The sequence below is a fragment of the Chenopodium album genome, chromosome 9, assembly GCF_948465745.1.
Source record: "Chenopodium album chromosome 9, dcCheAlbu1.1, whole genome shotgun sequence".
Lineage (NCBI taxonomy): Eukaryota > Viridiplantae > Streptophyta > Magnoliopsida > Caryophyllales > Amaranthaceae > Chenopodium > Chenopodium album.
Window position 1 is genome coordinate 68,142,297 of NC_137842.1, and position 21,296 is coordinate 68,163,592.

The 21,296-nt window shown below is 36.0% G+C and overlaps 3 protein-coding genes across 3 annotated transcripts; all 3 read left to right on the forward strand.

The window, feature by feature from the left end:
- Positions 1–1,974: 1,974 nt before the first annotated feature.
- LOC145560314 (uncharacterized) lies at positions 1,975–2,705 on the forward strand. The gene has a single exon (XM_081621570.1). The coding sequence runs from the start codon at positions 2,039–2,041 to the stop codon at positions 2,606–2,608; it is 570 nt and encodes a 189-aa protein (XP_081477696.1). The 5' UTR covers positions 1,975–2,038; the 3' UTR covers positions 2,609–2,705.
- A 6,991-nt stretch (positions 2,706–9,696) lies between these two features.
- LOC145558051 (ADP-ribosylation factor 1-like) lies at positions 9,697–15,396 on the forward strand. Its single transcript, XM_081619202.1, has 9 exons — positions 9,697–9,940; positions 10,029–10,130; positions 11,316–11,491; positions 12,793–12,894; positions 13,655–13,817; positions 14,111–14,181; positions 14,539–14,658; positions 14,789–14,907; positions 15,001–15,396. Exons 1-9 carry the CDS (start codon positions 9,895–9,897, stop codon positions 15,074–15,076), a joined length of 975 nt encoding a protein of 324 aa, XP_081475328.1. The 5' UTR covers positions 9,697–9,894; the 3' UTR covers positions 15,077–15,396.
- Positions 15,397–16,100: 704 nt separating this feature from the next.
- Positions 16,101–20,700, forward strand: LOC145558934 (transmembrane 9 superfamily member 2-like). Its single transcript, XM_081620309.1, has 7 exons — positions 16,101–16,450; positions 17,304–17,344; positions 17,428–18,013; positions 18,196–18,333; positions 18,451–18,607; positions 18,716–19,200; positions 20,153–20,700. Exons 1-7 carry the CDS (start codon positions 16,293–16,295, stop codon positions 20,370–20,372), a joined length of 1,785 nt encoding a protein of 594 aa, XP_081476435.1. The 5' UTR covers positions 16,101–16,292; the 3' UTR covers positions 20,373–20,700.
- Positions 20,701–21,296: the final 596 nt, after the last annotated feature.

Below are 21,296 nucleotides of genomic sequence, written 5' to 3' on the forward strand. Positions count from 1 at the left end.
CGGGACTCGGTGTCAAAAAGTCTTGAAATTCCAGGGAATAAATCTTGGTGTCATATAATGCTGTTTGGAACCATATATGATTATTATATGTTGTCATAAATGTTCGTGGTAGGCTTGAGTTTAATGAAATCGGTGGAGGATGTAAATCGGTAAAATTGTCGTTTAAAGGCTAATTGGATGGTTCCACCCGCCCAATGGGACTCCCGAATGGTATTAGGGACCATGGTAAATATTTCGTCAATTTATATTTTCGGGTGAAAAAAAGTAAAAAATTCCCATAATTGAAGGCTAATATCCACACTTTTTGAGAATTTTTGGAGGTTTCGGGGCCCATTGTCGAATAGGCTTAAGATTTTAGGGAATATATCTTGGGTCATTTAATGCCGTTTGGAACCATATATGATCATTATATGTTGTCATAAATGTTCGTGGTGGTAGACTTGAATTAATGAAATCGGTGCAAGTTGTAAATCGGTAAATTGGTTGTTTAAAGGGAAATTGGATGGTTCCACCTATCCAATTGGATTCCGGGAGGGTATTATGGACCATGGTAAACATTTCGGCAATTTTTATTTCCGGACGAATAAAGTCATAAAATTTAAAAATTGAAGGCGAATATCCACTCTTTTTGAGAAATTGAGTATTTGGGGCCCGGTGTCTAACAATCTTGAAATTCCAGGGAATACATCTCGGGGTCATATAATGTCGTTTGCAACCATATATGATCATTATTTGTTGTCATAAATGTTTGTGATAGGCTTGAATTAATGAAATCGGTGCAAGTTGTAAACTGGTAAATTGGTCGTTTAAAGGCAAATTGGATGGTTCCCCCCACCCAATTGGAATCCCGGGGGGTATTAGGAACCATGGTAAATATTTCGGAAATTTTTATTTTCGTGTGAAAAAAAGTCAAAAAATTTAAAAATTGAAGGCTTGTATTCATGTTTTTTTAGAAATTTTGGAGGTTTCGGGTCGGGTGTCGAAAAGTCTTGAAATTCTAGGGGATATATTTCCGGGTCATATAATGCCGTTTGGAACCATATATGATCATTATTTGTTGTTGTAAATGTTCGTGGTGGGTTTGAGTTAATGAAATTGGTGCAAGTTGTAAAATGTTAAATTGGTAGTTTAAAGCTAAGCCAAATTGGATGGTTCCACCCACCCGATTGGACTCTAGGCAAGTATTAGGGACCACGCTTTTTGAGAAATTTCGAATGTTTCGGGGCCCGGTGTCGAAAAGCATTGCTATTTTAGGGGATACATCTCGAGGTCATATAATGCTGTTTGGACCCATATATGATCATTGTATGTTGTCATAAATGTTCATGGTAAGCTTGAATTAATGAAATCGGTGCAAGTTGTAAATCGGTAAATTGGTCGTTTAAAGGCAAGTTGGATGGTTCTACCCAACCAATTGGACTCCCAGAGGATATTAAAAACTAATATCCGGGTGAAAAAGAGTAAAACAAAATTTCAAAAATTAAAAGCTAATATCCACGCTTTTTGAGAAATTTTGGAGGTTTTGTACTAATAAGTACTTCCTCCGTTCTTTTTTACTTGACCCGCTTTGACTTTTGCACTATTTACCACCTCTCCTTTGACCGTCTTTTGTGAATGATATGTAAGGAAAAATACATTCATATGATATCTTTTTTAATTCGTCTCAATAATTACTATTGTAATATACAACTTTTATAATTTTTACTTATGAAGAATAAAGTTATTGATCACTAAAATTTTGCATTGGCAAGCGTGATAAAAAAAAACAGGTCAAGTAAAAAAGAACAGAGGAAATATGGGTTTAGTCATATTACAATTACTTGTACAAATGTACAATTATGTTTTCAAAAAAAAAAAAAAAATTTGCTCGTACAATTAAACGCTGCGTTTGACCTAAGCACACAAATTTTACAAAGTACTCCATATAAAAGGTCTTAAACCCTGCTTGAAACTTCTCCTTTTTCTTCAGAAATCCTCTAAAACCTAATTGCCGCCATTAACGTCACCTTTCAACCACCATTGAAGAACAGCTAAGAAGATGAGAACCCTAGACGAGCAAGAAACCACCATAGTCTTCGAAAAGCTCTTCAAATTCGTGGGCAACAACCTGAAAAACATCGTCGACAACCCCGCCTACGAAGGCCCAGCTTCAGACCCACTTCCAGGTCGCTACTGCTTCCGCCTCCAGAAGAATCGAGTCTACTACGCAAGCGAATCGCTTGTGAAACGCGCCACAAACGTTTCGAAGGAGCAGCTCGTTTCGTTGGGTGTTCAAGTCGGGAAGTTCACCCACCATGGAAACTTCCATCTCACAATTCACGCGCTTCCTATTCTTGCTGCGAATGCGAAGCATAAGGTATGGCTTAAACCCACCTCGGAGATGTCGTTTTTGTATGGGAATGCTGTGTTGAAGGCTCATTTAGGGAGGATTACTGAGGATATTAATGCTGGTGATGGTATTGTTGTTTATTCTATGTCTGATGTTCCTTTGGGTTTTGGAATTGCTACTAAATCGACTAAGGATGTTCGTAAATCGGACCCGCAAACTATGGTGGTTATTCATCAGGGTGATATTGGTGAGTATTTGAGGATGGAGGATGAACTTTGAATTGGGTATCTTCAAATTTTCAATTTTGTTGTTAGAGGTTTTTGGGATGGATGGGAATTGAGACATTTGTGTTAGTGGGTTTTGTATGGTTTATAATGATTAATGATATAATGATGATTTCAATGTTAAATTATAATGTTATCAAGCTTCAATTTTGATTTTAGTGCTGAGTTTTGTTTTTGCTTTTGTGTTCATTTGAGCTAATGTTATGGGGAGTGCCTTATCCATCCTATATTGGTTAAACATGATATTAATCTTTCTATGGTCTAGTACTCTAGTTAGATGTGTAGGCTGGTTGTATGTATGTTGGCCACTGCAGGGGAGAGATTTGAATGTCAGGTTATTGATCTTTTGGAGTTGTACTAATATTTATGGAGTATCAATTTTGATTTTGATGAAGTCGCTAAGAGTTGGCTCTACTCATTTATTGTATCCAATTTTATGGAGAGTCGATGAATATTTTTGATAACATTTAGATCTCTTGAACAAAGATGAAATCTTTTTGTTTGCTGCCCCTGCACGAGCTTCCTGCTGAAGTTAAACCTTGAGCTTGTGTTGCCGAAACTTTGTAGCTGTATATATGACACTCTAGGATTCAACTAACTTTCTTGCATAAACTGATTTAAGATGAGACTGTTTTAAGTGAACCTGTATCACTACTATCCTATTTGGGCTTCATTTGCAAAGGACTCTAGTGCTTTAAGCATAGAGTAAGAAGATGCTGCCTTCTTTGGTTGGGTGTTGTAGACGTAATCGTGGGAACACTTAAGAGCCCAGCAATTGTTGATTCTGTATTGTTCATTGTTACTATTAGAGCATTTATCAATGTTAGAAGTCTTAGAACCTTTACTCTTTCATGCCTGTAGATTCAAGGGATGATATGTGTACATCAGATTTGCATTTAGATGAGCATCAGGAGTATATACTGTATATTCAGGGACTTAGGGTTACATATAAGGGAGTTTTGGGGGCAACTTGCTGATTGGGAAGCATTTATGGGATACTTTCTTTAGTAGAACCACGTACTGAACTAGAACCCTGATGCCTTGAATTATTTTTCCCCCCGGTCATTTCATGTCTCATATGCTACAACGAAACAAGTTACTACGTATATAGAGTTGTGATCATTGAAAAATCCTGGTGATTCCTGTCTGAGATGTGAACTCACTTTGCTCTTTTCTACAATTCTACTCTATGTTAGCTTGTCTCCAACTTTAAGAACTTAAGATGAATTTCTGTTTGTGTGTTTCTGATCCTTAGTCTTCTGGAGTTAGAGAAAAAGGTTGGATGGGATTAGAGTATTATACCTGAAGTCCTGAACCATACCTTTGTATAGCCGATAGCGGAGCCATTGGGGTAAATATTATACATGCAGTGTGAAGTCATTATGTCACTAATGTACCAAATAAACTCCACATTCTGATACATACACACTATGTAATTCATATGTCATAACGTGCAGAATGAACCGATCATATATATAAATTAGAAAGGGTGAAAAGATCATCAAGAACCATTCAACATACAGAATCCAGGGATAGCAAAGATACAGATATAAAATTCAAAGCTCATTCTTCACTTGAATTATTTTATGATATAATGTTTGACTAAGCACCTCTCTCTATATATACTGTATTTATGCATAACAGTTCAACTATCCTGAGCAAAACTGAAGGGGGAAAATGTTGTGTGGGGTAAGAGGAGAGTCTAGGAGTCAAATGAAACTAAAAGACATAGAAATCAAGGAGCAGAGAGAGAGGGAAAGAGAATTGGAGAGAATAACAGCTCAAGATGATCTTAAAACAGAGATCACTGAGCACTTTACCCACCCACATCCCCTGATATATACCGAGTCAGACTATAAGCAATTTCAATGTAATTCTTGCAACTGCAAGGGGAAAGGAAAGAGATTCCATTGTGCCCTATGCAACTTTGATCTGCACAAGATTTGTGCTGAAAGCCTCATCATCTGGCTCTTACACAAAATGCCACCTGAAGAGATAGAAAGGTTTGGGATCCTTCATGACATTATTGATACTTTTGCCCATCCTCAGCACTCAGTGATTTCTGAGTACAAGCAGAAGCTTTTCAGGTGTGATCACTGCAAGAATGTTGGGGATGGTCAAAGGTATTACTGTGATGCATGTAATGTCACGTTGCACCAGGTCTGCGCTGAGAAACCGACCAGACTAACCTCCCACTTGCACCCCCAGCACGAGCTTGAACTGAAGCTCAGGCCACATTTTAAATACTGTGAACTATGTGGAACCAAAGGGAGTCACAGGAATAATCGAGTGTATACCTGCAAAGAATGTGAATTCTATATGCACCCTGAGTGCAGCCAGTTGCCACTATACTTGCTTCACCCGCTACACCCTCCCCATCCACTGCTGCTTCAAAGATCATGTAGTGATTATCGTTGCTCTGCTTGTTCGGAGTGGAAGACATATGGCTCTAAGTATAGTTGTACACGGTGTGGGCTTGATTTTGATCATACTTGCATCATAACGAAGTCTATAATTGGTCTGGATGATGAAGTGAGACAGAATCACACAGAGCATAAGATCACAGTACTGCCAGTTGCAAATTTAATATCTTCATATGCACTGATTGCATCTCCACAGGATTCTTCTACCACAAGTATTGATTTCAACTTCCTCACAGTCCCATCAAATATTATTCAGAGCTTTTCTGAAATTTAGATCCGTTGTCCATTCGATTGATCTCTTCATTATGCAGTTGGTATTCTATCCCCATTTAAAGAAATGTTAGGATGTAAACTTGATGTCTGATGTGTGGTGCTTTGGTATTCAGGATTGTGGTTTCTGTAAAATGTATGAAAATTATGTGAGTACAGGAATATGGTTTGAAGTACTGAATTCATTATGTAAAAGATATTGCAATTGTGTTTCAATACAAACAAAAACAAAGTTATTTGACTTGTGATTTTCAGCATTGGCTTCTTGTTGACTTTATTTACTAATCGATCTAATACACATTGAAGCCAGCAGATTTGATTTGATATGAGGAGACAGATACCAAGTCATGTCTAGCACTAGAAGAAACAATATTGATTGATATTTGTAGGCTGAAGTTTGAACAGGTATTCTTCTTCTTGACAACTTGGAAGTCTAAGCAAAATAATACAAGAAAATAATCACTGGAAGTGGATAAGATCAACTCGAAAAATTCAAATGAAGACAATTCAGGACCAAGAAAGAAAAAAGCACAATCAGGTGTTAACTGAAGCTTCATATACACATAAGGGCAGTGTCACTTACCTAGTCATACCCAGTAACTGAAAGCAACTATATTGATAATAATTGATACTTGCAGGTTGATGTTTGAATAGGTATTCTTCAGCTTAGCTACTTGAAGTATTCTATTTCAATGTCAACACCCTTCATTTGACTTATGAACTTTGAATTGGGCATCTTATATTTTCAATTTTGTTGTTAGAGGATTTTGGGATGGACAGAAATTGAGACATTTATTTATGTATGATTTATAATGATAAATGATATAAAGATGATTGCAATGTTAAATTATAATGTTATGGCTTTAATTTGTTATGAAGCTTTAATTTTGATTTTAGTGCTAATTATTGTTTCTGCTTTTGCATTGTTCATTTGAGCTGCTTAATCCATGAATCCATCCTATATTGAAAAAGGTTGTATAGCAGAGCTGTTGGGGTAAATATTATGTGTAGTATGAAGTTGTTATGTCAATGATACTAAGTAAATTCTACATTCTGTTAAACACAAACAGCTATTTATGTACTAATTCATAAGAAGTACTCATGTCCTAACGTGCAGGATGAACTGATCATACAAATATAAAAAGACGCAAAGATAATCAAGAATTATTCAACATAAACCATTCAGGGATAGCAAAGATACAAATTTAAAATTAAAAACTCATTCTTCACTTGAATTGTTTTATGATATCATGTTTGACAAAGCACCTCTCTCTCTCTATATATTCGTGCATAAGAGCTCTACAATCCTGAACAAGACAGAAGGGGGGAAAATGTTGCGTGGAAATACAGGAGAGGGTAGGAGTCAAATGAAACTAAAAGACAGAGAAATCAAGGAGGAGAGAGTGAGGGAAAGAGAATTGGAGAAAAAAACATCTCAAGATAATCTTCAAACAGAGATTACCGAGCACTTCACCCACCCACATCCCCTCACATATACTGAGTCTGAGTATAAACAATATCGTTGTAATTCTTGCACAGGTTATGGGAAAGGAAAGAGATACCGTTGTGCCCAATGCAACTTTGATCTGCACAAGGTTTGTGCTCAAAGCCCCATCGTGTGGCTCTTGCACAAAATGCCATCAGAAGAGATTGAAAGGTTTGGGATCCATCATGACACCATTGAGACTTTCGCCCATCCCCAACACTCGATGACTTCTGAGTACAAACAGAAGCTTTTCAGGTGTGACCACTGCAAGAATGTTGGGGATGGCCTAAGGTATTATTGTGAAGCATGTAATGTCACGTTACACCAGGTCTGTGCTGAGCAACCAACCCGACTAATTTCCCACCTGCACCCCCAACACGAGCTTGAACTGAAGCTCAGGCCACATTTTAAATACTGTGAACTATGTGGAACAAAAGGGAGTGACAGAAATAATCTAGTGTACACATGTAAAGATTGTGAATTCTTCATGCACCCTGAGTGCAGCCAGTTACCACTGTACTTGCTTCATCCACTGCACCCTCCCCATCCACTTGTGCTTCAGAGATCATGCAGTGATTATCGTTGTTCTGCTTGTTCGGAATGGAAGACATATGGCTCTAAGTATAGCTGTACACAGTGTGGTCTTGATTTTGATCATACTTGCATATTAAAGAAGTCTGTAATTGGTCTAGACGATGAAGTGAGACAGAATCACATAGAGCATAAAATTACAGTACTGCCAGTTGTGAATCTAATATCTTCATATTCACATATTGCATCCCCAAGGGATCCGTCAACAGCAAGTACTACTGTCAACTTCAGACTTCCAGCATCAAGTATTATTGAGAGTTTACTTGAAAGTTAGTTCCATTATCCACTCGATTGATTGCATTATGCAGTTGATATTCTATCCTTTTTAAAAAAATTGTTTGGATGTAAATATGGTGTCTGATGTGTGGTGTTTTGGTATACAGGATTGTGGTTTTTGAAAGATAATATGAAAATTATGTGAGTAAAGGAATATGGTTTGTAGCACTACTGATTTCTTGATGTAAAAAATATTGTAATTGTGTTTCAATTTGAAAAACAAAAACAAAGATATTACACTTGTGATATTTCAGTATTTTTTTTAAGTGTTACTCAAAAGTGTCCTTGGTTACACAAATACATACTGGATTCAAAATGTATAATTCCTTCAAATTTCAATCAGAATTCTATTCAAGCACAATGCTTCAACAACAATAAGAGCGCGTGCAATTGTCTTCTGCTTGACTTTATTTACTAGTCTAATACACATTGAAGCCAGCAGATAAGATGTGATAGGAAAAGACAGATACCAAGTCATGTCTAGCACTAGAAGGAACGATATTGATTGATACTTGCAGTCTATAGTTTGAACAGGTATTTTTCTGCTTGACAACTTGAAGTCTAAGACAATAGTATAAGAAAGATGATCAACGGAAGTGGAAAAGATCAGCTCGAAATATTCCAATGAAGACAATTCAGGACCAAGAAAGAAAAAATCACAAGCAGGGGTGTAAACAGAAACTTTAGAAACACATAATGGAAGTGTCACTTACTTAGTCATACCCAGTAACTGAAAGCAACTATATTAATTAAATTGATACTTGCAGTTTTATGTTTGAATAGGTATTCTTCAGCTTGGTTACTTGAAGTATTCTATTTCTAAGACAACACCCCACATTTGATAACACCTATGAATAATATAGAGATAAAATAAAGATGGATGAATCAGTCTAAACTGTCCCAATGCAAACCATTCAGAAGCAAAAAGTATGATGCTATGATCATTCATCCGTCTTTGTTTTATCTATATACTCTGTATGATTTTAAAGTGTTATTGCAGTAACACTGTTACGAAAAACTCTCAAAACAAACCGATACACAAAATTTGGAAATAGCATGTTTAGCTGAACAAGATGTGCTCTTATGAGTGTTAACTAATGTTGCACTGCCTTGATCAAACTACATGATCAGTACTAAGCAACTCTTTAATCTCCTTAGTGGGTATAAGGGGGAGTAGAATGTATGAATATGCATAAAAAAAATTCCTAAAAGCCAAACTGGGGAGCAAATCAACAATAAACTGAATTAAATCTGAAGTTTTTGTCCTACAATTGGTGTATCACTTGTGTCTCACTTTTTGTTTGTTTCAGTTGATAATATTGTAATTTTTAATTTCAATAACAGGGTGGACCATGCATTAATAGCAATATAAATAAAACTAACAAATATATGGTACACAAATTGTGGAATAGAAGATTCGAATGGACTATATTGTCACATTAATGACTCAATGACAATGTATTGTGATCTATACTTCATAGCTAGAGCTGAAACACCCTCAATACTAATTTTCAATCGTTATCCATTATACTTCGTAGTAGACTATTAAATTTTATTGATTCCAAATTTCCAACGAACTTATTTTTAGCTTTTAAAATTGTTTTGTTGATTTACATTTTGTATACAAGATCTTATCTCTTTTATAGCGAACTAATCATGCTTAAGAAGCCAATTTGAGTCATTTTTTATGCTTTAGTTGATTTCTAAAAGTGAAAATATCAAATTAAAATGAACATGAATTACACTGATTAACGTGTAATTTTGACATGCATTCCCAACTTAATACCACTTTAGGAAATATTTTAAATGTTTATCCAACGTCCCGAGTGTATTCGTTAGCAAGATCCTTTGTAAAAATATTGTATATGATTTAACCGAGGTTTTTATGGTGAAATAAACATTTAAGTGGATTCAAGTATCTCAAAAGATAATGCGGGTTAAATCTAAAAGGTTAGATTCCAAGCTTATGCTTAACCTTTTTTTTGGTGCTTAATTTTGTTTATGGATAAGAGTGGCAACTTACAAGCTGGAAGTTGGAATGCCTGGTCTCTACTCTCTAACCCCCAAAACACGTGTACATCTTCTCCTCCAACGAAAAACATTTCCCTTCTTCTCCTACATACTCCAATTTCTACCTTCAGCCTTTGCTGAACTTAATTTCTGAATAAGATAAGATAATCAAAGAAGAAAAAACAAGGGTGAGGTAGAATTTAGCCACTCAATTTGTAGAAGAACATGGCTGTTTCTCAAGTTTCTGCTTCTTTTAATCTCTCTGTCTATGGTAATATCTTCTCTTTATTTTATTTTTCCTGGGTTGTTAGAAATGTTTGAAATTTCTCACAATTTCTCTGTTTCAATTCTTACTATAGATGCTTGTACTCCAAATTCTCCAAGACTTTGTACAGTTTCAAGGATACCCACTTCAAATTTTGCTCGAAATGCTACATCTTTTGTGAGGGGTTCTCCACTTGGTAATGCCTCTATGAATTTTCATAAATGTATGTTGTTCTTAATGTTTGTGGTAAGGTTCGGCTTGAAATCGATTCGAGGGTTTAATGTTTTGTGTTTTGATGTTAAGGTCATTTGATTTAGTGGGGTGATTGGTGGAATTTTTTGGATGCATTGATGGTGTTCAGGAGGTAGTTCATAGGTTGATTGATGCTTGGGTTTTGAACTCAATGTTCCAGTTACAATGTGGTTGAATTGCTATGTTTGATTATGGCAATAATCGCGATCATAAACAGACTCTTAGTATATTGTTTATGGTGGTTAGTATATTGTAATTAGCTGTTGTGAAAGCAATTAAGCCTTAGCGGCGAAAATTTGGCCTTTGAATCTATTATGTGATCTTTTGTTAGATTGACTGCTGTTGATCACCACTATGACTCTAGAAGAATGGGAGTTTCAGGATGTATGAAAATGTTTTTGTATTTCTTTAAAAACTAAAAAGATAGGAGATTGTGACTAGTGACTTAATAAATAAGGAGTGGGAATGGGAATGGAGGATGGGAGAGTTACAATTATATTAAAAGGTATCTTGGCATAATGATGATTATGATCGATTGGTTTAATGCGACAATAATTAATTGGAGGTGTATTGGTTATTAGGGACGAGGAAAGTGAGAGCAGATGGTGTAAAATTAATTCAGTTAATGAAGATATGGTGAATGTGCTTTGAACTTTAAATGGTCTTACTTTATTCCATTCCCAAGATAATGTTAACATCGGTCACTAAGTTGCTGCTAGTGATTGATGTATTGGCTAGCTTTGAAGTAAGGTCAGATATTGCTATTAAAACATGATCTGTGTACTAAGCTTGTAAAAAGCTTCCATCTTCATAATTTTAAATTTGGATCATGGATGTTGGCTGACCCTAGCATTTAGACTCATGATCCAAAAGTTCTTGCTCCTGATCATGGAAACTGTTGTTTATTTGAATCTCTTCTCTGGTGTCCACCCCCACACCTGGGCTCCATCGAGAAAAAATTCACTAGCTTAATTACTACTTTGCATTGAGTTACTTACTTCTTATGTTGGGTGGGTGGTGGCTTGGTGTAGTGCCATCGTGGGGGTTTGGCACCTAAAAAAATGTTAGGTATTGAAAATTGAATCAACCTATCTCTAGCTAGCAACTTATCTTGTAATTGTCTTGCCAGTGATACGGACAAGCGCTGCTCAATTGAAGGCTGTACACAAATCAAATTCAGTTTCTATTAAGTGTCAGCAAAGTGCAAATGAGGGTGGCTTGGATGTTTGGTTAGGAAGGATTGCAATGATTGGCTTTGCTGTTGCAATTACTGTTGAAGTATCAACTGGCAAGGGTCTTCTTGAGGTATGGAGTTCTGATCATTATTACATATATATTCCATTGGCATCTCATAATTTCCCTTTTCTCCAAACCCTTTACTTTTTATGCATATTATGCAATAACCCTTTCTCATCATTTGAATGGCTAACAATTGGTAGCTTTCCTATTGGCTGTCAATCTGTCATACTTTACCAGTGTCACTCTTCCTACCATAAAATTGGTGCTTTGATTCTCTTGTGCACCAACCTTTGTACGCAATTCTGATGGTTGGAGGAATGTATGTCTGTTTACTTTACTTGAGATTTTTCGCACCACATGGCACTATCCCTAAGTTCAACGGGCTAAGAGACTGTAGATATCCCAATAGAGTGTGTATTTCTACTTGTAAACTTCTTGAACACGAAAACTGAAAGAATTTCCCGTCAGTCAAGATTAGCTCTGAGACCTGTGCAGTTCCATATTCATCTTTTTGGAAGGGATCTAATATTAAGTTATGTATTACCTTGAATGATGGATGGATATGAGCCTTGTAATAATGTTTTTGGAAAGGAAAATGTACATTTGTTTGGGGCTTAATTGAAAATTTAAACATATTACAGGAAAAGTATAAATCACTGTAACCCACAAACTCATCAGTTTCTTAGGCCCCTTCTCTAAGTAACGTAAAAATAATGACTATTCTGTGACGGTGGTAATAAGAGATTATATTATGTGGCTTATGTAGTGACAACTACCCTTATACTATTTTTCGCTTTTATTCATCCATGCAAACAAGAAACAAATTTCCCTTTCATCCATGCAAAAAACACAAACATATCTATGAGGACTCAAATCTGGCTACAAGGAGTTGAACCATTTAAAGTTTCTAGTTTTATAATTAAAATACAATCGGATTGACGCTAGATTTATATAAATAAGTACAACTCGTGAATATTGGCTAGTACTTTTAACTTTTTAGTGTAAGTGACTAAGTGTATAACTCTGATATTGGTGTAGTATTGACAAAGGGTTTTGAGGAAAAAAATATGTTATTGGTGCTGTTATAATAAAAATGTCTTCGTTAAGTTGCTTTCTTGACATGTACCTCTCATATACTCTACAAAATTTGAAAATCACTGAAACTGTTTTCAATCAGGTGTGTATCCCAATTTTCTAAGGTGATATATAGTCCATTTTTTTTCTGTAGAATTAAGGTTTTATTTTTCCTCATATTTTCCAGCTTCTAGCAACTGAATTTGTGTGATTCATTGTTGTGGACAAGTTATTTCATTCATGTAAAAAGTTAATGCCAATTTCTAATTCTGATGATTTAACCCGAACTGCAGAACTTTGGGCTCACATCCCCATTGCCAACTGTGGCTCTTGCAGTAACAGGACTGGTCGGTGTTCTGACTGCTGTCTTCATATTCCAGTCTGCCTCAAAGAATTGAATGCAAGCTGCTATCTTTGCTCTTTGTAAAGTTTGTTATTCTGTCTTAGTTTTTAAAGCTCAAGTACGGATGCTTTGACTACAGTTCAAGCAGAAGAACTAACCTTTTGTAAAAGTGCAATTTGAATGCAAACATATCTTCTTCCAAGATTTTGTTGAATCTTATATACTTTTGGGTATGATGTTGAGTATAATAATTCAATGCATGGTGAAATTTTCATATCGATACCTGTTCTCATGACCTTTACACTTCTGTAGAACAGTGGAGAAAAATATATATTCTGAAGCATGTGGAAAATGATTCTTCCAACTGTTTGCTCCTCAAGAGAATAAAGCTCAAGTTATTGCTATACTTTTTAATTTTTTTTTATTTTTTTATTTTTATTTTATTTTTTATTACTGACTACTGAGAATGGTGTACACACTTTGATATGTTGAAGATCAATAGGTCATAGCTTGCTGCTGAATTTCCAGGTAACATCTGATTGTTTAAGCTGGGAATTAAATACTCTCTTTCTTTGCAATAAAATATTTTAATTGACCATGTGAATAAAAATGTTTTTTTTTTTTTTTTTTTCAAACTAATAATTAGTTTCAAGACAGTAGATCTTTTCAATATTTTATATTTATTCCTTTATGAGAATCCAATTCTATTGCCTTTCTTCCAGTATATATAATTTGCAGATGGGGAAGATGTGATCATCGCACTTTTGTCCCTTTGTTTGTTTTGGATATTTTGAATTCTCCACCTTGTCAAATTTTTTAATTGTTCCATGGGCGTAGGCACATCCCGTCTTATGAAAAGGAGGGGCTCTAAACATCAGATGAAGATACTGATGGTTGGCCTTGATGCTTCAGGGAAGACAACAATCCTTTACAAGCTCAAGCTCGGACAAGTTGTACGGACACTCCCCACTATAGGTATTAACCAGTCTACAAATCTAGTTTATGTCAGCATGCATCCATGCTCAGCTCATTTTCCTTTAGTGGTTTTTTTTTCCTCTCTCTCTCTTGGGAGACAGGGAAGGGAGAAATATCTGTTTACTCTTTATAATTTATGATAAATTATGAATAGGTAGTATGAAAGTATTAGCGGGTATGGTATAATCATTCCATGTGCTGTTTCTTTTGCATGATGTTAAGGTAGTAGACGGTAGAAATTCTAATTCAGCAACTGCTTTGATTTTAACTGTGCATTTCCCAATTTGGATCAGGTTTCAATGTGGAGACAGTCGAATACAATAACCTAAGCTTTGCTGTGTGGGATCTTGGTGGACAAGAGAAGGTATCTGCATATTATTCTTGCTCTCTACTCTTCCCTTCCCCACCCTTCTTGAAAAAGATTAGAGATAAATAAAAAGGGTAATTGACAGATCCTGTCTTTTGTCTTAACATTCTTCATCGTACTACTTTTTCATACCAACTTCCCTCTATTTGGCCTGTACCAGACAACCTTCAATTTGTTTCATCTAGTGGCGATTATTCTCCCCCAATCCCCACTATTGTGCTTCTGATGCTGTTGACCTTTTCTTACTCTCTTTTGCTGTGATTATACAAATGGGCAAGAAGTGCATTTTTAAATTCTTAGTATTAAACTGTTGCACAATGAGGGAACACAACTAACTTCTTATCTGTCCCCCAGATTCGGTCATTATGGAAACATTATTTTCGGAACACCCAGGGACTCATTTTTGTAGTGGACAGCACTGACAGAGAAAGAATTGTAGAAGCTCGTAATCAGCTTCACCGGATTCTCACCGAGGTTAGAAAATAGTTACACTTAAATTTCTTGGTGTTTGACATGTCATTCCTTTCAGGCTTTTGATAGTTGTTAAACTTTTTATTATCATCATAGGCGCAACTTGCTGATAGAAAGTATATCTTTGTAGCAGGATGAACTGTCTAATACAGCGGTATTAGTTTTCGCCAACAAGCAAGACCTTCCAAATGCTATGTCAGTCTCAGAGGTTGCTCACAAGCTTGGGTTACATCTACTTCGTGATCACAGATGGTAAACTGTCATTCTAGATCAACCAAAATGATTGTTTCACATATTTGAAAGTTACTAAGAGCAGCATAGTTATAGATCTCGTGTTTGTTGTAGGTTTATCCAGGATGCTTCTGCAATATCTGGCCGCGGACTTTATCAAGGTCTTAATTGGTTGAGTCAGAATATCTAAGTCTCTAAGATGGTGCTACATGATAGACACTCCCCGGCCTCCCCAAGTTTCGAAAGCTTTTACAAATTACAAAGACTTGCACCATTGATGGTAGAATACATTGTGATCGAGGATGAAATTTTTTAATTTCATCAAATAGATTGTAGCAAATGTAAAATGTCTATTTTTTTTGTCGAATTTTTCAATAGTTTTTTTTTGTGCATGATTGCATGGCAGCAGAACAAATGCGAAGGCATCATGTAGGTACAGTTTGCCTTTCCCGCCAAAGTGTTCATACTACTAAATGTTGTCTTTCTTTTATAATAAACCTTTTTTCAAAAGTTTCATGTTGAAGTCTAATTTATATTCCTTTTCTTTTATTTATTTTGGTTGCTTGAGGGAAAAGTATGCATTTCTTTTGTTGGACTTAATAGAGATTATGATTCTTTTCTTTTTTCAAAGTTAGAGATGTAAAAAGGGCATGGAAGTTGACCTAGCATGTTGCATACTCCATATACTACATATTGTAAAATGTCAAAAGAGTGAGAATAGAGCAAATAGCTTTTATAAAATTATAAGCAATTAAGCACGTGTAGGTAACATATGTATGTAGTTATGTATTCGGTTTATTCCATAACAATAAGAATAATAAATACTACTTGTATTAAAAACATATGTATGTATTAGGTTTTGGGCTATTAGATTATATCCGCCCTTTCTTTGATAAGTCATATTCATATATGCCAAAGTGTATTAAACAATGGTACAAGTATATTTAAACATTTATTAGATTCATACCGTATGATTTTTTTTGACCCGACTTGATTCGAACTCCATATTAGTCAGAGATCTGATAACGGGATTGATACCATAACTCGTTGACAATTGATGTCACGGAAAAGTCACGTTTCCAAATCTTGGATCTCCCATTTCTCACTCCCACCACACTTGAAATAGGAGAGAGAAAGAAGCGTCGGTGGGAAAGAGCTTACACACTAAAACCCCACACTATAATTCTCTCTACTTAATTTCGGCATTCTATCACTTTCTTTCTTTTTTTTTTAATTTCTCCCCCAATTTTATCTCTTACGTTACTCCCTTTTCTTACAAATCAAATCTAAAACCCTTATTTCTCAATCTTCATCTCGAGATTCGATCTATTTTCTCTCGATTTCTCTTCTTCAATTCCGTATTTTTTCTGTGATTTGGAGGGAGAAATTGATAGATTTTGAAGAAAATGGTGAAATCAATGGCCACTTTAATGGTGGCCGTTTTTGCAGTGGTATTGATTTCTGGTGTTAGTCATGTGAGATCTGATGCTTCTGATCATCGTTACAAAGCTGGTGAAGCTGTTCCTCTTTACGCCAATAAAGTCGGCCCTTTCCATAACCCTAGGTTTCGCATTCCTTCTCTTTGATCGGCCATTTTTACTGAGATTTATGCGAATTTTGATTTGATTATAGATCTCACATTATAAAAAAAATGTTGATAATGTATTGTATTTTGCTAGAGATTTATGCATTCTTGAGTTTTGATTGAAATCTGGAGTAAATGATGAGTTATTTGTTGATTTTTGTGCTATATTAGTGTGTTTGGGTGATTTTTGATCATTGTTTGACTGGAAACTGTAATGTAGAGAAGTTGAGATCTTAATTTTTTTTTTCAACTAAAGGTTCTCTTTTGTCGTGATTGTTGCCCTTATTTCAGAAAAAATTAAAAGTTGTGATTTCTATTTTGGTATAGCAGGTCTTTATATTGCTATAATTGGAATGATGATGCTACTAGTAACCTAGAAGTAATAGGCATTGAAGTGTTGTTACATAACTTGTAAATTGAGGGAGTAGCAGGCTAGTGGGGGATGTAGATTTCTGGGGTTATTCCGTCGACGTCGAGAATCTTACAATCGGGAAAGTGTTGCTGATTTGAGCTCTGTATTTAGGATTATAGCTACAGAGGTTCATATTTGGGTTCTATTTTTAGAATTAAGCTAGTGAAAGTTGCATGCATACTAACCATGTCCTCTTGCCCCAATATAGTAATTTAGTGACATGCATCCAAGTGTGGATGAACATCAAACGGCCATCACTAAACTGTTATTTGCAACTTCACCATCAAGTTCCTTACAGTAGCTAAGTTTATGATTGTCATGTAACTTTTCATATGAAAATCTTTGAATGTAAATGTTTAGAATTGATTGTGTTCATTACCTTGTTGACAGAGTCTAATAGTTATGGGTTTTTCTTTTCAGTGAAACATACCGCTATTTCGATCTTCCATTCTGTGTTCCAGGTACACATTAGTTGAATCGGTTTTACTACTTTGCACGTGTAATTCTTCTTTTGGACAAAATTAACAATTATTTTTAACTGCAGATCATGTGAAAGAAAAGAAGGAAGCTCTAGGTGAAGTATTGAATGGAGATCGTCTGGTCAGTGCTCCTTATAAGCTTGACTTTCTAGTGGACAAAGATTCAGAACTTATTTGCAAGAAAAAAATGACAAAGGAAGAAGTAACTAAGTTTAGAGATGCAGTATCAAAAGATTACTACTTCCAAATGTATTATGACGATTTGCCTATATGGGGGTTCCTTGGTAAAGCTGACAAGGAAGGCAAACTAGACCCAAGCGAGTACAAGTATTATTTGTATAAGCATATTCATTTTGACATCTTTTACAACAAGGACCGTGTTATTGAAATCAATGTTCGAACTGATCCCAACTCTTTAGTTGACATTACTGAGGATAAAGATGTCGATGTGGAATTTATGTACACCGTAAAGTGGAAGGAGACAAACACCCCTTTTGAGAAGAGGATGGATAAATATTCACAATCTTCTTCTCTTCCTCGTCATCTAGAGATCCACTGGTTTTCCATTATTAACTCATGTGTCACTGTACTCCTCCTCACCGGATTTCTTGCCACAATTCTTATGCGAGTTCTTAAGAATGATTTTGTCAAGTAAGAATCGAAAAGCTTTCCTCCCCTTCCCTTCTTTCAGTCATATATACTGTATCTATTAACTGCGCTGGAGTTCCTGGTTGATTAGTGGAGAGTTGGTCTGGATATTTGTTTATATCTGGGCATGCTATTAAGTGATCATGTAATTTTTAAAATTCATGCTTCATTGTTTTTGCCTAAAGGTATGCACACGATGAGGAAACAGCAGAAGATCAGGAAGAAACTGGATGGAAGTATATCCATGGGGATGTATTTAGGTTTCCAAAGTACCAATCGTTACTTGCAGCTTCTCTTGGATCTGGCACCCAGCTGTTTACCCTGTAAGTTTCTACTGTTGTTTTCTTCCACATATGTGCATCAACATGTTTTCTAATGCCATCCTATGTATTTACTTCATCCTACGTGATCTAACATTTACATCACTTTTTTTTTTTCAGTACTTTTTTCATATTTCTACTCGCTTTAGTTGGAGTGTTTTACCCATATAACCGAGGAGCCCTGTTCACAGCCCTTGTTGTCATTTACGCTCTCACATCTGGAATTGCTGGCTACACTGCAACCTCCTTTTATTGTCAATTGGAAGGAACAAACTGGGTATGATCTTTTCTTTGGAAAGACTAAATTATTTTGATAAAAGATACCAGATAAAATTTAAAAGAAACAACTCGTGTGTGATCTTTTTGTAAAATTTCCTTCTTGCAGGTAAGGAACCTGTTGTTGACAGGTTGCCTATTTTGTGGGCCTCTGTTTCTGACCTTCTGTTTCCTAAACACGGTAGCAATTGCATATCATGCTACTGCAGCTCTTCCTTTTGGGACCATTGTGGTGATTCTTCTTATCTGGACACTTGTGACATCACCATTGCTTGTTTTGGGTGGAATTGCTGGAAAGAATAGCAAAGCCGAGTTCCAAGCTCCTTGCCGTACTACAAAGTACCCTAGAGAAATTCCACCACTACCATGGTACCGGGGAACTCTTCCTCAGATGGCAATGGCTGGATTTTTGCCTTTCAGTGCAATTTACATAGAGCTCTACTACATATTTGCCAGTGTCTGGGGTCACCGGATTTACACTATATACAGCATCTTGTTCATCGTCTTCATTATATTGATTATAGTTACCGCTTTCATCACTGTGGCATTGACATACTTCCAACTCGCAGCTGAAGATCATGAGTGGTGGTGGAGGTATGCACTATTTATATAATTTCTGGCTTTATATATGCTTGATTTAAGTCTTCATGCCTTTTCCCATTAGTGGCTTTGACATACTTCCAACGATACTGTCATGCTAGATAGCTTTGATTTTGGTGGTGGTGGTTTCATTTCATATCATTCATTTTATGATGGAGAAGGTGTTTTTTTTCTTGCTTTCTGTGATTGCTTGTGCGTGTCTTTTTCCACTTTGTGAGATCCTTGTGATGTTATTAGCTTCTATTTTGGAAAATACTTATTTCAATGGTATGAAAATGGATTGTGGACTGTAACAGACTATGATGTTGATGCTTTTTGACTCACATACTATAAAGTTGGAGAACTTTCCCAGATAGTTGAGTTTGTATCATTATTTTCATTGCCCACTTGCTTATCACATGTTCAGGCCATGTATTCTTTGTGGACTTACTTTGAGGATGTACAGGAGTGTGAGGAGTACACAATAATCATGTTATCATTGCTTTTTTGTTTTGGCAAGGGGCCTAAGGGAGGTGAAGGGGATGAGTTTGCACCATTGTGCATAGTAATTGCCCTTTTGGGTGTGGAAGGTGGATTAGGAAACTTTGCTGGAGATGCAGTGTTCATGCATGCTAAACTTTCCTGCGGGTTCTAGTCCATGACCCATTTTGGCTGGCCAATATGTAGATGTGATTTCTACCCTAAATTTATTACTGTAAAAGAATGGTCAATATCTGACATTAGCATGCCAAAACATACTCTTGTAGGACTTTTACATCCTTTGTGGAATACTCATCTACTTAAATGTCCTGTGTACTGCTTGTTCTCATTTTTGTCTAATGTCTTGGATGTCATGTCTCCTCTTTGTGATCCCCTGTAAACTGTTGGGAGGGGAAAGATCGCACTAAATCTCCCTCTACTCTGATGTGGTCATGATTCTAATCTCGTTTGGTTCTTTTTATGACAGAGCCTTCCTGTGTGGTGGTTCCACTGGTCTATTTATCTATGGCTATTGCTTATATTACTACTATGCGCGCTCTGATATGACTGGTTTCATGCAAACATCATTTTTCTTCGGCTATATGGCTTGCATTTGCTACGGCTTCTTCCTCATGCTTGGAACTGTTGGTTTCCGTGCCTCACTTCTGTTTGTCCGCCATATTTACCGATCTATCAAATGTGAATAGATAAGCGATGGAACTATAGGTTTGTGCCGGTGTCGTCTTTGTTCTGTACACCATCACCAGTAATGATCCATCTGGTGTTGTAACCGACTTCTAATCTCATCAGGGAGAAGTATTCTTTTAAACTTGATCTGCATCTTTGCCGTTGCAGTTTTAGCTACACACGAGATCTTGCCCCCAAATCCTCTTCTTATAAAATTGGCTGGATGAAGAAAATAGTTTCAGTTCTGGAGAATTATGTCATGTAATAGAATACTAGAGTTGTATCAATTGTTAAGAGATTTTTGACATTAATTCAGTTATATCTTATGAAATTTCAAATTTGTTTATATGCCTTTTTTCCATCATCTTTCTCCTTGTTTGTATGAAATTTTCATCCTTTGAGCTCTCTATCGATCTCTGGCAGGACATGGTCTCCAGATTCCAAGTGTGCAAGTGTATACAACCTAATTTTGTTCATTTCAGCTTATTTCTATTTAGAGCTTTGAGTTAAATAAAAAATGTGCAACACCACGTCGTATTTGAAAGTAAACATACAGCATAAGGATTCGAGTTTTGAACTTTATATACTATATACACTTCAATGTGATCGATAACTTACATCAGTGCAAATGTGATACCTTCTCACAGCCCCTTACTCCTGTCATCTTCTAAACACCCGAAGTAAAAAAAATCAGCAGCTTCATCTTCTCAGTGATTGTAAGTTGTCCCATCCAACATCAACATTGCCAAGACGGCAAGACTAGAGCATTACCACTTCTTCCAATATGTGAGTATGATGGTGGTTGCTCCTGTCACTTATTATGAATAATGGCCTTGAAGGAGTTACCATCCCTTTTTTTTTTCTTCTTCTTCTTCTTAAAGTAAAAATTAGTCTCAATGCCGCTAACCATTACATTAGTGCTTTAAACAATACAACTTTAAGCT

What these genes read in the sequence shown, in the direction of transcription:
- LOC145560314 (XM_081621570.1), top strand. Translation starts at nt 2,039, where the DNA reads ATGAGAACCCTAGACGAGCAAGAAACCACCATAGTCTTCGAAAAGCTC.
- LOC145558934 (XM_081620309.1), top strand. Translation starts at nt 16,293, where the DNA reads ATGGTGAAATCAATGGCCACTTTAATGGTGGCCGTTTTTGCAGTGGTA. An exon ending in GGCACCCAGCTGTTTACCCT is followed by an intron (nt 18,334 to 18,450) that starts GTAAGTTTCTAC and finishes TTTTTTTTTCAG; the next exon opens with TACTTTTTTCATATTTCTAC. An exon ending in AATTGGAAGGAACAAACTGG is followed by an intron (nt 18,608 to 18,715) that starts GTATGATCTTTT and finishes TCCTTCTTGCAG; the next exon opens with GTAAGGAACCTGTTGTTGAC.
- LOC145558051 (XM_081619202.1), top strand. Translation starts at nt 9,895, where the DNA reads ATGGCTGTTTCTCAAGTTTCTGCTTCTTTTAATCTCTCTGTCTATG. An exon ending in CTGGCAAGGGTCTTCTTGAG is followed by an intron (nt 11,492 to 12,792) that starts GTATGGAGTTCT and finishes CCCGAACTGCAG; the next exon opens with AACTTTGGGCTCACATCCCC. An exon ending in ACGGACACTCCCCACTATAG is followed by an intron (nt 13,818 to 14,110) that starts GTATTAACCAGT and finishes AATTTGGATCAG; the next exon opens with GTTTCAATGTGGAGACAGTC.